The following is a 17,831-nucleotide window of genomic DNA, read 5'->3' as shown; positions in this document are numbered from 1 at the left end:
AAATAAAAACAAGGAGATTAGAGAAAGAAAGTATTGGTCATATGGTGTACTCAACTAGTAACAAACGGCGCACATCGATTCACGCTGTAAGAACCCTCACTTTAAAATATAAATTGTCATAGACTACTTGCCTTGCCCTAAGATTAAATCACTTAAAATATTTCCTTGCTTTGCATTACATTACCTTTTATTTGAATTGAAATATTTCCTGGACATGGCAATTTATTTTTATCCCATTAGATATACTTTGACCAAATGTCCTTTTATTTGTGGTTGGGACTTTATATAATAGTTTAGAGGTGTTAAATAGACATTGGAACATTTGGAAGGTAGAAACTTCATTGGTCAAAAATTAAGGGAAAAAAGGGCCAAGATTGGGCCATGTGGCCAAACCCTAGTCACACATCTTATTTAAGAAATTTATTTTTTAACATAACAATTTAAGAATTTTTTTTAAATCTAAAGAGAGAAAACCTTGTTAAAGTTGTAAACTTATAAACTTACCCAGTGACTAGTCTCAAATTCCAAAGATGCACTTCTATGGATTTGATTCTAGTGGTACCAACCAAAACCTCTTCAAGTGTTAAACTTGTATCACCAACTTTGTGTGCACCTGTATGAACACAACGGAGTTAACAATGAACCAAAAAAATAAAAAATAATCACACCATGTATTTCTCAAACTCAGTAGAATTTTTGAAAAAATTTTGATAGTTTCTCCACTATAAATAGGCTAAAACTCCTTACCAACCAATCCAATTTTCCAACTATCAATGCACAACATAACATTCGTAAGTCGTGACCAGTGGCATGACTTCATCATATTCCTAATAAAGGCACACCAATGAGCCATGCTATGATAGAAAAAAAATTAAAATATACCAGCTCATAAAGTGGAAAAAATATTGTCTTCAAAGAACTTAGTAGAGGGGAGGAGAACCAAGGAAAGAGAGAGAGAGAGAGAGAGAGAGAGAGAAACGAGCTGTGATGGAATTTAGAAATGCAAAAATTAGTTTGAACAGGGATATACTCGTACTTGCAATCAAGAACTTTGAATTTTAAAAGTGGGATACAATCACAATGACCTGTTTTCATCTGTTGACCATTTATTGATGATTAGGCAGAAAGAAATCTTGGTGATTCAATAAGCAAGAAACAGGTGAGTTTCTTTATAGATCATCATGTCAACTACTAAACAAATTAAAGCATTGATATATAACCATCAAATTACATAGGAGTTAATTTAGAAACAAACATTAAGAATCTATTTAGTATATATTGAGCTCATTATGATTATTTACATTTTCAAAATTGTAAGTTCTGGTTTTAGAAGTCTCATGGTACCTTATGTCCTTTGAGAGGCATTTTACATGCTGGAAGATGGCATGTGAAAAAGAGAAGACACATCATCATTGTGTTACTCTCTTCCTGGAGTAAAAGTACTAAGGCATTCATTACTTGGATAGTAGACAATTTTGAGTTTGGACTATTTATTGAAGCCTATGAAGATTAAATAATTTCCACAAACATTGTTTAGAGATATTTTTACTGTCTTTGGTGGCGTTTGTGGAACCTCAAGTGTGTTAAATGGATGGGAGATGATGGATCTAAAGTAGAATTCGTCATCTTAGTTTGTACTGCACCCCAACTTGGTTAATAATTATAGTGGTTGAAACTTCATACATATTTCCATGGATTATTACTTAAAAAGTTTATATGAGTCAAAGAGATCACATTCCTCGCTATTTGGTTTATTTTCAGTAGTAATTGGAACTATATCACTCTTTGACTATGGATTTTCTCTTTGTTAATATATATATATATATATATATATATATCGCAAGCTTTACTTCACTAAATTGGTTTGAAAACATTTATTTTTCGGTAAAGTCACTTATGCTTTTTGTTACAAAAACCAGAAATGAGAATTATATTTCCTTTTCTTTTTTGGAAAAGGAGTCTCAAATAATCTTTTACTTCTTCTCTTTGAATTCTTATGGACAGAATTTAGTAGCATGTACCCAAGTTGAGGAGACACTTTTCAAAACCAAAATGAAGCATCAAATGATACCCAACCATCATGCAACTGGATCAATGAGAAAGTTATATTCAATAAAAATAGTCACTTTCGTACTTAAACAAGAAAAAAACTCAACTTGAATGCATCAATATAGACATTAATTGCATTATAAATAAATGGACAACATAGTAGAAGAGGGAAAGGTAGCCAACGTTAAGAACTAGAAATTATGCCATTGTTTCTGTCGCTTTTTAGAAACTAATCTGCCATTCTCAAACTGAAACTTTATGACATTAGAATTTCTTCAAAAAAGTGACCCTTGTACTGGTTGTATGCCCCAATCCCCAACTCTTACTTCTACTAAGCTTGTGAGCTTTCCCATGGTTGGTGGTCTGAATAGATTTAAAAAATAAAAATAAAAGCATAGAAGCTTATATTTCAACCCTTACAAATAGCTATGGATTCTCACAAAACCTACCTCAAGCACGTTGTGATGGATGGAGCAGCCCCGCTGTTTGCGCGGTCAATATTTTGAACCTTTCCGGCGATGGAGTCAATTTTGCAGCTATTGGAAAAAGTTGCTAAAAAACTGGAACTTCCTTGAATGTTTAAAAGCTAATGATGGATGCTAAGTTTATAATGACTTAATCTTGGTATTGGCCTCAATTTCATCTTCATTTTGGTGTTCCCAAATTTGAAATGGCCTTAGGGTGTTAGGGGGTTAGAAGAAGCTACTCTATTTTGAAGATGCACAGCTTATTTGGGAAGATAGCTTGCAAAGCTCGCATTTGCCCTTTTATCTTTTTATTTTTTTTAAAACCAAACACCTTCATCATTTTTTTCCCAAAAACACTAACCTCATATTTGTCAAATGCAAACTCCTTAAATTTGCATTTGACAAATGCCAAGATCCTAGAACTCCAAAAACAACCCCTCTTATAGAACAACTTTTTTTTTTATAACAATTTAAGAATTTTCTCAAGAAGTTTGATAGCATTCCTCAAGCCAATAACCAACCAGGCAAGTATCCATTGATTGTACTTTCTGTCTTGCTTCTGAGTGAACTTGATTCGAGGGGCAAAGGAACAACTTGAGGTGAAAATCTTGCCAATCTCATCCTAATATTTTATCCAAATTGGTAATAATAAAATAAGAAAAAATGATGAGACTTTAAATTTCTCCAACTTGGCACATGACCTGAACATTAGTTGGATGACCACAAACCAGCCAATTGCAATATGACACGTCAGCCAGATGACTAAACTTTTTGACAAATTGCATCCACTCTTAGACTTTATAGGTTGAAGATCAAGGGTGTGAAGATATCAAGGTACAGTTTTGCCATTTTCCTCCAAAAATTTGGATTATAGAATCAATTTTTTGAGATTACGTTTTCAAAAACTTCCATAATTACCTATTGATCAATTTGATGGCATTTCGAGAATAACTCTGCACTTAGACATCCCAATGACCTGATTTTTGACCCATTGGAAAGTTGATTCAATTGACTATAACATTTGTTTTTAATTCAAGAGCTAAATTAGCATGTTTCACTAAGATATTTCTGTCTCAAATTAAGGGTAAAATAGACCAAATTATGTCCTACTAGGGATTCCTTTTCCTAGTCGATTTTCAATTCTTTTCATCTATAAAAGAGAGCTTTATGGACAAATTCTAGAGAGCTTGAGGGATATTTTGGAGTCTATTGATAATGTTGATCTCAAATAAAATTATTTTCAGTAGTAGTGTTGGTTAGAGTAGTTTCTCTTCTTATTTCTTCTAGTTAGGTTAGAAGAAGATAGAGCTCTTCACCTATATAGGAATAATAGTACCTTTTCTTTTCTCTTTTAATTGATTCCATGTTGTTTATTTCTTTATTGTACTCTTGACTTTTAATATGTCTAGCTAAGTTTTTTGTTTTTTGGCTAACCCCGTTCACGGGGAGGGACGCCACCCCCGCTTTTATTCATAAACCTCAAAGTACAAAGAAAGCCAATAACAATGTTGCTTGCGTTAGGGGGTTCGCACTCTCCTAACAGAAGGAGCTCCCATGCTATCTAGGCTAATTCCTCCGCAAGCCAGCCTCGGCCATTCATTCCAATGCTCATAGAGCTTAACAGCATGGTGGGGGTGTGCTACCCCAACATTAGCCAAAGTATCTGTCACCTTATTTGCCTCTCTAAAATAATGGAAAAGCCTAGGGGGATCTCCTGCCAGCTTCCATATTTGCCGGACCTCCAAGCGGATATGCCAAGGATAGTGAAGTCGGAGTTGAAGAATCCCCACCAACACCAGAGAATCCAATTGAATGCTAACATTCGTGAACCCCTTTTGAACACATATCCGAAGCCCCATTAGAAGAGCCAGCGTTTCTACCTGGAAGCTAAATGTCACTTCCAAAAAAGCCGAAAATCCCACCAAGGGGCACCCCGATGGATCCTGTAGCACTCCTCTACCACCACATGGCCCAAGATTACTCCTAGAGCAGCCATCCGTGTTCAAGGTAAGTGCTCCCATTACAGCTGGTTCCCAACAAACAAGTTTGATCTCGAAACGCTGCCCCGACTGAGACGACCAATCACACAACTGCAAAAACAACCAAGCCCCAACATACTGCTTGAACTGCCCTTCAAGAAGGAATGTGGTCTCCAGAAAAATATCCTGGCAAATTGAAGGGGGATGCGGTTGAATACCCTCAAAGACTGCTCTATTCCTAGCCTTCCAAATATGCTAACAAAGTATGCTCGGGAGAGTATGATAAAGAACCTGCTGCCTTTCCGAGCTAGGCCCCGCCAACCACCAAGAAGCCAAATGGCCCCGCACCTACGGGACTATGCTAGAGATGCCACACAAACTCCCAAAGAATGCCCATATTGCCATAGCAACCTTACCTGTGGCAAACACATGCTCAATGGACTCCGCTGCCGGGGAAAGGCAACATACACATTTTGACGGGACATGAAACCCAAACGTACAGAGCACGTCATCCAAGGGCAATCGACCCATTAGAAGTTGAACCATGAAAAATGATACCTTGACGGGGGTTGGACGCTGCCAAACCCTAGAGAGCATGACTGAAGCATTGCCGACATGCCGTACCTCATGATAGGCCGAGGCTAACGAAAATTTCTCAAAACTCTCCAGCATCCACACCACCTCATCAGTAGAATGTTCAGTGGGGACCGGCTTCCCCAACACAAAAGACATCATATCCCGTGGAAGGAACTGAGCCAGGAGATGAGCATCCCAGTGACCCTGGGAAATAAAGTCGCAGAAGGATAGATGTGAGACCACTGGAGTTTGAGAAACAATGCTCCACTAGTCTACTACCCAACCAATTATCATACCAAAAATGACACGACCCAACTTGTACCAACCATAGCATGGATAGCTCAACCTAGCGGCTGATGTCCAGCATCTGTTTCCATGTCGCTGAGGCAAACGGCTTACACTCCGCTTGGCAAGAATGAATGCCTCGACAATACTTTGCCTGCATGAAGGAAACCCACAAGGACGACCTGGTCCGGAACTGCCACCAGAGCTTGTAAGAGAAAGCCGTATATATCGCTAAGCCGACAAAACCCCGCCCCTCCCTCCTCAGGCGGGAGACAAAGCTTAGTCCAGCCAATCCAATGATACCTTGATCCCTCCTTTGAAGCCCCCCACAGAAAGTTGGCACAGGTTCGCTCGATAGCCCGGAACACAGCCTTGGGAATTACTGCCGTAGATAGCAAGTGCATCGGAATAGCGGACAGAACATACTTGATCAAAGTGATCCTTCCCCCTGACGATAAAAACTTAGTCTTCCAAGACACTATTTTCCCCGGGACCTTCTGACACACCTCAACAAAGTAGGCCACCTTACACCTGCCGACATATAGGGGAAAGCCTAAGTAAGCCTAACCTAGCTAAGTTATTCGTATCCAATGTTAGGTGAAATCAATTGTTGTTTGATCATGATTTTGCATTGTTGATTGATGAATCTTATATGCTTGCAATACATATAAAAACTACTATTCTACTAGTAGGAAATAAAACAAGGCAAACTAGTTTAGGACATTCAACTATTTCTACCTATCTCCCATAAGAAGAAATAAAAATTCAAAATAGAAAATCAAATTATTACAACTTCACCTTTTAAAATTACTTTAGAAGAAAATAAAATTCCAACTAATAAGGATTTTAAGAAAATTATTCAAGAAAATAATGATGCTACTAATCAAGTATCACATACTACAACTAATCAATTAAAAGACTTAAATAATTTAAGACCCACTATTCCTACTAATAAATCTCCACAAGTAGATCCAAGTAAACCATTATTCAAACCTTTTGACCTACCAAAAACTGTTAAATTACCAAATTACTCCGACTTAATGAAAACAATTTCTGACAAATTAGCTAAATTAGATCTTCAAGAAAATTCTAAAAATCAGAATCTTCTAAACAAATTAGTGTATTATCCCAACGTAAATCAAATTTAGATGACCTTATAAATCAATTTCAAGAAAAACTTTATTTTATAAACCTATTTTCAAAATAAACAAAATTCGATCTACCCAATCTCATTCTTTTCTGTCTCGGACATATCATGGAAGAAATTTCTATCCTAGACCCTCTTTTCCAAACATGCAATTTGAAAAAACTCATTTACACCAATCTTACTAGTACATGGGTGAATCAATTTATGAATAGAATATAGATGGTTTAATTGAACATCAAGTATACAAATACTTCAAAATATGGATATGACCTCAAGTTCATTAAAAATAAGGACATAATGATAGAGAATGTGCACAACTTTTAATATCTGGATTTTTGGGAATGTTAAAAAATTAGTGGGATAATTATTTAGCTTAGGAAGAGAAATATTGGATATTAACAGCAACTAAAAATATGGTAGCTTACTCTGTTAGATCTAGTACACCCCAAGAAGTGCAAGGTCAAGAAGTGGTAATGACAACAGAAGAACCAGACTCTATTACAACTTTAATATATGCCCTTCATAAACATTTTATAGGAGATCCAAAAAAATTACAAGATAGAAACTTAGAAATCTTAGTAAACTTAATGTGTCCAAAATTACATGAATTCAGATGGTATAAAGATATGTTCTTACCTAAATATTTTTCCAAATTGATTGCAATCATTCACATTAGAAAGAAAAGTTTTTGGCGAGATTAGCAAAATTATTTACCAAAAAAGTAAGGCAAAGAATTAGAGAAATACATAATGGAGAAATGCCTTGCGTGATAAATGACTATTTTGGGCTAAATTTGGATGACATTTTATATTACTTTTAGTCATTTTTTAAATATTATAAGAAGAAAATGGTCCATTTTTGCTAGAATTAGTTCTACTTAGAGCTTAAAGAAGAATTTTGTCCCTTATACTTGCATATTTTTTATTATTCTTATAAGAGTTGGAAATGGACTTCATTTTGGACAAGGAATAAGCTTATATTATAATGATCAAATTCTAATGTTTGCAAGGATGACGTGTTTCAAAGGTGGTTCGAGTCTCTGGAAAAAGAAAATGAAGAAACTTATCGAAAAAGAAAGTCGACTTGAATCCCTCTGAAGAATCTGGCTAATTTTTGGAGGGATTATTTAGAGGGATTCAAAACAAAATGTTTTGGAGAAACAGGGAATGAATCTAGCCAAAATTGGAGGGATTATCAAAGGGATTCTTGTCAAACTTTTCTTGTCAAACTTTGCGGTTTCAACTTGCGCAACTTGATTTCAACTCTATCATTTCACACCTTCATTTTGGACAAGAAATGAGCTTATATTATAATGATCAAATTCTAATGTTTGCAAGGATGACGTGTTTCAAAGGTGATTCAAGTCTCTGGAAAAAGAAAATGAAGAAACTTATCGAAAAAGAAAGTCGACTCGAATCTCTCTGAAGAATCTGGCTAATTTTTGGAGGGATTATTTAGAGGGATTCAAAACAAAATGTTCTGGGGAAACAGGGAATGAATCTAGCCAAAAATTGGAGGGATTATCAAAGGGATTCTTGTCAAACTTTTGCGGTTTCAATTTGCGCAACTTGATTTCAACTCTATCATTTCACACCTCTTGAGGGACAATTTGTAAAAAATTTGCAGCTGTAAAATGGAGATTATACCAACAATTCTTGACTTTATTTCTTCTATAATGATGAGCTTTAACTTTAAACCAAAATTGTTGACCAATTGGAGCTATGTTCATGATAGGGTATTCTTACTAGACTGCAAATTTTAAAGCCAAAATTGTTGACCAATTGGAGTTATGTTCATGATAGAGTATTCTTACTACATTACAAATTTTAAAACCTTATTACCGTATTTTCGCAAGTGCATAGTTTGTTTATTAAGTATAGAGATAATAGGTATCAATCTCATGGGGACGTAGAATGGAGCAATTGCTTGAGTTTAATTATTTGCTTCAATATCTAGACAATAAAAGTTTAAGGAAGTAAAAACCAAGAAAGTTAACTAGGCAATAAAATCGATCATGGAAGTTGTTAGTTTAGATGACACAACCGGCCATATGATATAAGCAATAAATATAAAATTGGCTATTAAGAGGTAAAACCAACTTAGGCAGTATGTTGCAAGAAAATAAATAAAAATAAAGAACAAGTTAGATTAGGATTACTTTTAAGATTAAATAAGAGGATCCCAAGGATTAGAATCCCTTATTGTGTCAAGCTTATAAGTTAATTAAGGTGATTATACTCTATGCTTCCACGATTTATCAAGAAATAACTTTCAAATAGATGTTATTTTTTCACCAGTGAACATTAACTCCTTTGAGTAGCCTTTATTTTACCTATTTTTAGTTAGGTTTTAAGTTAAGTTTTTGATGTGTTTCAAATTAAAATGAAAGAATTGAATTCCTTTATAAATTATTTTTCATACAAGTAGTGTTTCTTAACCAAAACATGCAAAAGTGTTTTTTAATATTCAAATTAATATTGATTTGTAGGTTTTGGTAGCATATGAAGAGATTCAAGTCAAAAGGAGTTTTATAACTTTGACACATTGAGCTATATCTTGAGTTACAAGTATCAGATTGATGTGATTCTTAAGCCATTTTGAAGATAAAACATAGCTCTACAATTCTTATAAGATATCGAAATCCAGTTCATTAAGTTTCCTAGTCAAAAAGCTGAAATACAGTCAGTAAAATTTTTTGTCGAAAGCCAAAATAAAGCACCGGCTAGCCAAGGGTATTTGATAATATATCAACCTACAGAAATCCAAATGAGATGATTCTTAATGCATTAGAAAGATAATTCAAAGAGATACAATTTTATGTTTTGTACAAAAGGTAATTCGACTTCCATCATCAAGAAAATTATAGTTGAAATTGGACCAAAAATAAAGCAAAGTTGAGTTTTGAGCTGCATGTGCAGAACTGAAGACAAAGAAGATTCGCGAGGCAGATCCATGAGGCACATACCTCGTGGATCCATGAAACGAAGCTGTAGCTTCTTTTGTAACTTGCACTCTATTCACATAAACTTTTTTGGCCAATTCCTCTACAAGAAAAATGGGTGGAACCAACTAAATTTGAGTTGGAGAAGAGAAAAACAACTTTGTGATTACATATGAGAACATCTTCTCTTCCAAAACATCTATAAATATCCCTTGAATTTCATTCATTTGAGCATGAATGCTAACAAGAATAGCTTCTTGTAGTGTGAAGTAGAGTAGAATAGAAGTAGAGATAAGAGTAGTTTTAACTCTACTTTCATATTGAAAGTTTCTTTCTTAGTTTAAAAGCTTTGAGAAGGAGGTGAGAAACACTCCTGTATCAAGTTTATTTGAGAGATCAACTTGTTAAGGAATTCAAGAATTCAAAGTTCAAGACATTGAATGAGAATTCTTCTTCCCAAACTTTGTCTCTTATTCTTATTTGCCATGCTTTGTTGCATATTTGTTTCATACTTAGATGTTTTTAATATGATGTCTAACAAATCTTTTTCATATTCTAGGGTGAAGATGAACTTGTTATAGTTTTGATTTGAAATAGTTAGGGAATAATTATGCTCTTTCATGATTTGTTAGTTTGAGAACTTGTACTTATTCTTTATAGTTATTTGGCCATCAACTATGAATGATTTGATAAAGTTGAGCAATGAAAGTTGCCTTCTAATAGATCTAAGTTCTTAACCATTAGCCTTATTCTCACGAAAGTTGTGAATAATGGTTGGTTGGATTTATGCAATAACTTCACTGAACTTATTTAACTTGTTTCTTACTTTTTTTCTATGAAAATAGGTGAAGGATGATTCAACAAGATAAAGAAATCAGCAAAAGCAATTTCTAGATAAATTAGCCAAAGTGATTTCTCTTAAGTGTCCATTGGCGAAAGTAAGGACATAAAATTGGAAGGTGTTCCTTAACAATCATGAAAGCATAAGCATAATCATCTTAACTAACTTCTAATCTTGACATAACAAGGGATTCTAATCTCTAGGATCCTCTCACTTCATCTTTAAGTAATTCTAATTTAACTTGTCTTTATTTTTATTTACTTTCTTGTAACCTACCACCTGTATGGTTGGTTTTATCACCTAATGGCTATTTTTACATTATTTGCTTATAACTTCTGATAAGAGCTAAATTTGTCTTCTTTTGTAATATGTTTCATATTAGTTTTGAGTCCATTTGTAAGATCAATTGGTATAAATTGTCCATTTTGTGCCACTAACTGGCACTTTAAGCTAATAAATGGAATAGTTATGATTTTTGTCATTTACATGCAAAATCTCTTTTATTTTGTAGGTAAAATGATCAACCTTAATTGGAACTAAAATGAGCAAGGATTCAAAACTAGAAAAGTCATAACATTGGCTAACGGAAGTAGTGCAAGGAAGGATTGAGCGTCAAAGAAAGAAACAAAAACGAAGAAAGGAAGGGAGACAAATCGCGGGAGAATCCATCCACGGTTTGTGGCCAGACCTTCAATTTGTGTTGCGCTGCTCAATCCCTTGGAGAATCCCTGCAGGGATTCGCTCTAGGGATTCATGGTGGTTGCAACTTGTCAACTTGCATGGATTCTTTTTTTCTTCATCTTGACAAGACACAAAAAAAAAAACAATTGTACATCATCTTTTGGGAGATCTAGGAGCTTCTTTTTCTTGATTTTTAACAAGGAAGAAAGATATAATTAAGGAGAGAGAAGGTTGGACAAAAAAAGAAGAGAACTTTTTCTTCTCTTTTCTCTCAAGTTTAGTTTAGACATAGTTTTACATCTAGTTTTCATCTTTTCTTGGAGAAGAACTTGGAGAACTATTGATATATTATGTATTTTTGATGGCAATGAAGATGAATGAAGCTTAAAGATCTTGTTTCTTCATTTGAATAAGCATTTCTTTACTCTCTTTGTTGTGTCGATAATGCATAGTTACCTTGAAAACATGAGCTTTGTTGTTGAATTTATTATGTCTAGTTAAATCTTTTTGTTCTAGGGGTAGATGAAGTTATTTGTACATTGATTATGGTTAGATCTAGTTGATTATTGCTAGATCTTGTACTTACTAGTTCTCTTATTCTTGTTTTAACACTTTTGAATGCTTGATCACCATTTACCAATTATTTTAGTTGTTGTTAATATATAAGAATAGTTAACAATAATGAAAATAGAATACATGAGCTTAAGGAGTAGGCACACGAAAGTAGTGGTGCACTTAGGTGGATGTTTACGACATTTCTTGTGTTTGATCGAGTTTATATTTGAGATTTCACCACGAAAGTAGGGAAACTCTAGTGCAGGCTAAGTTCAGCTTATTGGCGAGAACAAATTCTGATGGCTTGAGTGAAATGCATCCTTAGCAAAACAAGAATATTAGTAGTAATTGGTTATTTCATTCCTTGTTAGGCATATTTAGTTGATTCTATACCCTAAGACACTTGTGTTTAATTGAGTTACTTCAAGTTGTTAACTTGCTTTGTTTTACTTTAGCATTTTGATTGATTAAACAAGCTAAAATTCTTGGTAAATTTAGATAATAGGGTGAGCTAAAAACCTTAGTAATTCAAAAGTGGTTCTCTAGGGATTCGACCTTATTTCCCTGTACTACAATTCACGACCCATGTACTTACGGTCAACGAGGAGATTAGAATTAAAATTAGAGCACAGGTATAAATCTCGTCAAATTTTTGGTGCCGTTGCCGAGGAACCACTACAATATTAGGACTAAGTGATCTTTATTAGACTAAATATTGTGTTATATTATGAATATCTTTTAGTTAGTTAATAGAGTAGTTTGTTTATTCCACTTTACTTGGTTTGTTTAGTCGTAGTAAAATTTTCTTCATTTTGATCTTTATAGTGCATACACCGCGGGTTACGCGCAACGGTTCCATTGGATCCAGAAATTGAAAGAACTCTAAGATGACAATGAAGGCAAGAACTACAAGAAGCTGTGGAGATTCAAGATGAGGGAGATATAATAATTGAACTTCCACCGATCAAACCTATGGCTGAAGAGGTGAATCGATGAGCATTAAGGGATTTTGCTCTACTTGGAGGTGATAGTTCGCAAATAAGCATAGTGAGACTTATGATAAATGTTAATAATTTTGAGATTAAATCATCTCTTATACAAATGGTACAACAATTTCAATATGGAGGTAATGCTACTAAAGACCCGAATTCTCATTTGTCTACATTTTTAGAAATTTGTGATACAATTAAGTTTAACAGTGTTAGTGATGATGCAATTAAACTTAGGTTGTTTCCATTTTCATTAAGAGACAAGGCCAAGGTTTGGTTATAATCTTATTCTTCTAATACTTTACCACTTGGGCTGATTTATCCAAAGCTTTTCTGAATAAGTTCTTTTTACTCTGTATGACTGCTAAATTTCGTATGGATATAACGAGTTTTTGTCAACAAAAAGGACAGACATTGTATTAAACATGGGAGTGTTATCGGGAGTTAAAACGAGGATGTTCTCATCATGGTTTATCCGATTGGCTCATAGTACAAACATTCTACAATGGACCCACCTATTCGATGAAGACGCCTGTAGATGCAGCAATGGGAGGAGGTTTGATGGGTAAGTTTGCCAAGAAAGCTGAACAACTGATTGAAGAAATAGCTACCAACAATTACCAATAGGCCAATGAGCGAGGTTAAATAAGGAGACCTGCAGGTATATTTGAAATAGATACATTGAACATATTAAGTGCCAAAATGGATAATGTAGTTAAGATGCTTAATAGGCAAGTTAGTTCTAGTTCTAATCAAGGAGTAAATGTTGCATGTTGTACAATGTGCGGAAGAGATCATGATGACTCTATTTGTATAAGTATTGAGCAGGTTCAATATCTCAAGAATTACAGCCCTCCACCCCAAAACAATCCATACTCCAATACTTATAATTCGGGATGGTGAAATCATCCAAATTTTGGATGGAAGGATCAAGGGAACCAACTATGACCATCAAATCCGCCAGATTTTCAATTAAAGCAATCATCTATGGAGTCTAAACCGACTTGGGAGTTCGCAATTGAGAAACTAGCAAATGCATCCAATGATAAAATTAAAAAGTTAGCTAATGCTACTACTCAACGGTTCGAAAGAATTGAAGGTAGGATGGACAACTTACCAATATGTACAGGAATGTTGAAATCTAATTAAGCCAAAATGCCAATAGTATCAACAATAGGAAACAAGGGGAGTTACCTAGCAAAATCGAGGTGAACCCAAGAGAACACATGAAGGTTATAATTCTCCATAATGGTAAGCAATTGAGTGAGTCTCCAATTGTTGAGAAAATGAGAGAAGATGAGAATAAAGAAAACAAGCGGGGGAGTGAGCTAGTAAAGGAGAGCAAGAAAAGTAAAAAAAAAAAAAAAAAGACAAAGTGGAAGTGATGGAGCCATCGACTTCTAAGATCATTCCAATTCCTCCACCAGTTCCATTTTCTCACAGATTGAAGCCATTAAGAGTTGATAAAGAATTTGAAAAGTTTATCAATATTTTTAAACAATTACACATTCATATTCTATTTGTTGATGCTATTTGCAGATTCTCTCATACGGAAAGTTTTTCAAGGAGATAATGACCAAAAAGAGAAAATTAGAAGATAGTGAGACTACTGCATTAACAGAGGAATGTAGTGACATTATACAAAATAAATTGCCACCAAAGTTGAAGGATTCGAGGAGTTTCACAGTTCTTTTCTCTATTAATAATGTAGAGTTCTCTAAAGTAATAAGTGACCTTGGTGCTAGTGTCTTATTAATTCCTTTAACTATTGCTAGGCAATTGGGGATGAATAAATTAAAGCATACTAACATCTCTTTACAGTTGATTGATAGGTCTATTAGACATCTCTTGGGTATATTTGAAAATGTGCTCATTAAAGTACGAAAATTTATTATTCCCGGTGATTTTATTGTTTTAGATATGAAGGAAGATATCAATATACTCATTATTCTTGATTGGTCATTTTTGGCTACTGCAAATACTCTAATAGATGTTAAACGTGGTAAACTCAAGTTTCAAATTGACAAAAAAGAGGTGGAGTTTGATTTGAATAAATTGGAAAAGTATCACTCTTTTATTGATAATGTTTATTTCATTGACATATGTAAAGAACTGACACAAGAGATGAGTCAAATTAAACTATACCATGATTCTCTTAAACTTTGTTTAAATGGTGTAGGATTGCAAGAAGAGAAAATAGAAGAAATGATCAAGTATTTGTAGGCACAAGTTCCTTACAAAAAAGGTAATATATACGAAAGTCTAGAGATGAGCAAGGGACTTCCTACACTATCTTATGGTCAAACTCTAAGCCTCAAGTTCAAGCCGCTTCCTAACCACCTCAAGTATATATTCCTTGGAGAGAAAGAGATATAGCCAATGATTGTCAATACAGTCCTTGATAAGGAGAAACTTGACAAGCTCTTATGAATTTTGAGGAAGAATCTAAAGGTTCTAGGATGGACCATTTTTGACATCAAGAGAATTAGTCTAACCATTTGTATGCACCGAATTTTATTGAAAAAAATTACTAAGTCGATGGTGGAGACTTAACGGAGGTTAAATCCTAATATGAAGGAAGTGGTAAGGGTAGGAATCCTTAAATGACTTGATGCAGGTATAATTTTTTTGATTTTTGATAGCATTTAGATTTCTCCTATTCATGTCGTGTCTAAAAAAGGTGGAATAACTATAGTGTGTGGTAAAAATAATGAAATGTTCCTTCTAGAACCGTAGTGGGTTGGAGAGTTTGTATTGATTATAAAAAATTTAATACGGCTACTAGAAAGGATCATTTTTCTCTTCCTTTCCTTGATTAAATTTTAGAAAAATTGGCAGGATATGACTTTTATTGTTTCTTGGATGGCTTTTCATGATATAATCAAATAGTTATTGCACCAGAGGATCAAAAGAAAATCACATTTGTTTGTCCCTACGGCACTTTTGTCTTTCGAAAGATACTCTTTGGCTTGTGCAATGCTCCCGCTATGTTCCAACAATGGATGATGGCAATTTTTTAGATTTTAATGAGAAAATCATGAAATTTTTATGGATGACTTCTCTGTATTTGAGTCTATCTATGATCATTATCTTAATAATTTAGATCTAATTTTGTAGAGATGTGAAGAGATAAATCTTATATTCAATTGGAAAAAATGTTATTTCATGATTTTTGAGGGTATTCTTCTAGACCATAACATATTCTTAAAAGATATTGAGGTAGATCAAACAAAAGTGGAAGTGATTGAAAAGATGCCTCCATCAACTAATGTTAAGGCATTCGTAACTTTTTTAGATATGCGAAGTTTTATTGGTGGTTTATTAAGGATTTTTTCAAAATTGCTAAACTTCTATGTGATTTACTTGTCAAAGATGTTTTTTTTTTCACTTTAATGATGAATGTTTATTTGCTTTTCATAGGTTGAAGAAGGAACTTGTCTCCACATCAATAATAACATCACCGGATTGGAGTTTACTCTTTGAATTGATGTGTGATACTTGTGACTTTATGGTGTGAGCCATTTTTTATCAAAAGCTTGATAAGAGACTTCATGTTAGCTATTGTGCAAGTAAATGCTTAATGAGACTTAAATCAATTATGCGACAATGGAGAAGAAGTTGCTTGTGGTGATATTTGTATTAGATAAGTTTAAATCTTACCTAGTGAAATATAAAGTCATTGTATATACCGATCACGCGGCTCTTAAATATCTTTTAAATAAGAAAGATGCAAAGTCTTGATTAATTTCAATAGATTTTATTATTGCAGAAATTTGATTTGAAAATCAAGTATAAAAAGGGATTTGAAAATTTAGTTGTGGATCATCTTTCTAAACTTGAGAATATCCCACAAGAAGATCAAATTCCTATCAAAGAGGAATTTCTAAATGAATTTTTATTGGCCATAAAACAATCACCGTGGTATGCCGATTTGATCAATTTTGTGGTTAGTGGAGTGCTACCAAATAATTTGAATGCTTACCAAAGGAAGAAATTCATAAATGATGCGAAGCATTACTTTTGGGATAAGCCATTCTTCTACAAATATTGTGCGGATTATATAATTAGAAGTTGCGTTCCGGAAGAAGAGGTACATAGCATTTTATTGCATTGTCACATCCTTGAGATGAGAGGACATTTTAGTACAACTAAAACAGTAGTAAAGGTATGTCAATCTGATTTTTATTAGCCTACTATATACCAAGATGTAGAAATTGGGTCAAGAGTTGTGATCAATATCAAAAAACTAGTAATATCTCTAAGAAGAATGAAATGCATTTAACTACAGATATGAAAGTTAAATTATTTGATGTTTGGACATAGATTTCACGGGACCATTTCCTATTTCTTTTAACAATAAGTACATTCTTTTAATAATTGATTATGTTTCTAAATGGATGGAGGCTATTGCCTTACACACTAATGATGCTAAAATTATGTTTAAATTCCTTAAACGGAACACATTTTGCAGGTTTGGTGTTCCAAAGGCTATTATAAGCGAAGGTAAGCATTTTTGTAATAAATCATTTGACACTTGGTTGTTTAAATACGAATATATGCATAAAATATCGCTTTCTTATCATCCTCAAGCCAATCGCCAAATGGAGTTGGCGAATCAGGAGATTAAGTTCATCTTGGAGAAAATCGTGAATAAATCAAGAAAAGACTGGCCAAAAAAGTTAGATGATACCTTGTGGACATATATAACGGCATTTAAAACGCCATTAGGAATGTTTACATATAAGTTTGTTTATTAGAAAACATGTCATTTACTTGTCGAAATAGAGCATAGAGCTTATTAGGCTATTAAGACTATTAATTTTGATTTTAAACTTGTAAGTGAAAAGAAATTGCTTGAACTTAATGAGTTGGAAGAGTGGCACTTAACTTCATATGAAAATGTCAAAATTTATAAGGAAAAAGTGAAATTTTGGCATGACAAGCACATCCTCCCTAAGCACTTTGAAGGAGGCAACCCAACGATTTAATGTTTTCTTGTATTTTTTGTGTTTTTCATTTTTGTATAGTTTTATGTGGGTGTTGTCTATTTTGTAGGTTACAAAGTCAAAAAGAGTCGCAAACATGTCCAATATTGAATATGCGCTATTGAATGAAGCATTAAGGGAGATTCTTGCTTATACTATGAGCTATAGGTGTTGCATGCATTTGAAGTTTTAATGTTAATTGTTGTTTATAATGTATGAGAGGGCGTTTGGTAAAAGGGTATCGGAATGAAGTTATGGAATAAACTTCATAATTCATGTTTGGTTTACTACTATAGAAATTAAAATTTTGGAATGATGTCTAAAAATTTGGCATTC

The 17,831-nt window shown here is 33.8% G+C and overlaps 2 protein-coding genes and 1 non-coding gene across 3 annotated transcripts; 1 reads left to right on the top strand and 2 right to left on the bottom strand.

The window, feature by feature from the left end:
* Positions 1-4,033: 4,033 nt before the first annotated feature.
* On the bottom strand, positions 4,034-5,760 carry LOC113689280 (uncharacterized). Its single transcript, XM_072049979.1, has 4 exons — positions 5,660-5,760; positions 5,471-5,549; positions 4,848-5,275; positions 4,034-4,733 (listed from the first exon to the last, which is right to left on the bottom strand). The coding sequence occupies exons 1-4, from the start codon at positions 5,758-5,760 to the stop codon at positions 4,034-4,036; spliced, it is 1,308 nt and encodes a 435-aa protein (XP_071906080.1).
* A 7,116-nt stretch (positions 5,761-12,876) lies between these two features.
* Positions 12,877-12,983, bottom strand: LOC113691147 (small nucleolar RNA R71). Its single transcript, XR_003448560.1, has one exon. It is a non-coding gene; the product is annotated as a small nucleolar RNA R71 (small nucleolar RNA).
* Positions 12,984-13,032: 49 nt separating this feature from the next.
* LOC113689279 (uncharacterized) lies at positions 13,033-14,733 on the top strand. Its single transcript, XM_027207073.1, has 3 exons — positions 13,033-13,075; positions 13,226-13,338; positions 14,050-14,733. The coding sequence occupies exons 1-3, from the start codon at positions 13,033-13,035 to the stop codon at positions 14,731-14,733; spliced, it is 840 nt and encodes a 279-aa protein (XP_027062874.1).
* The last annotated feature ends 3,098 nt before the right edge of the window (positions 14,734-17,831 follow it).

Source organism: Coffea arabica, chromosome 5c (genome assembly GCF_036785885.1).
Source record: "Coffea arabica cultivar ET-39 chromosome 5c, Coffea Arabica ET-39 HiFi, whole genome shotgun sequence".
In the NCBI taxonomy this organism is placed as follows: Eukaryota; Viridiplantae; Streptophyta; class Magnoliopsida; order Gentianales; family Rubiaceae; genus Coffea; species Coffea arabica.
The sequence above is the reverse complement of the archived record's forward strand: the minus strand, read 5'-3'. Positions and strand labels throughout refer to the sequence as shown.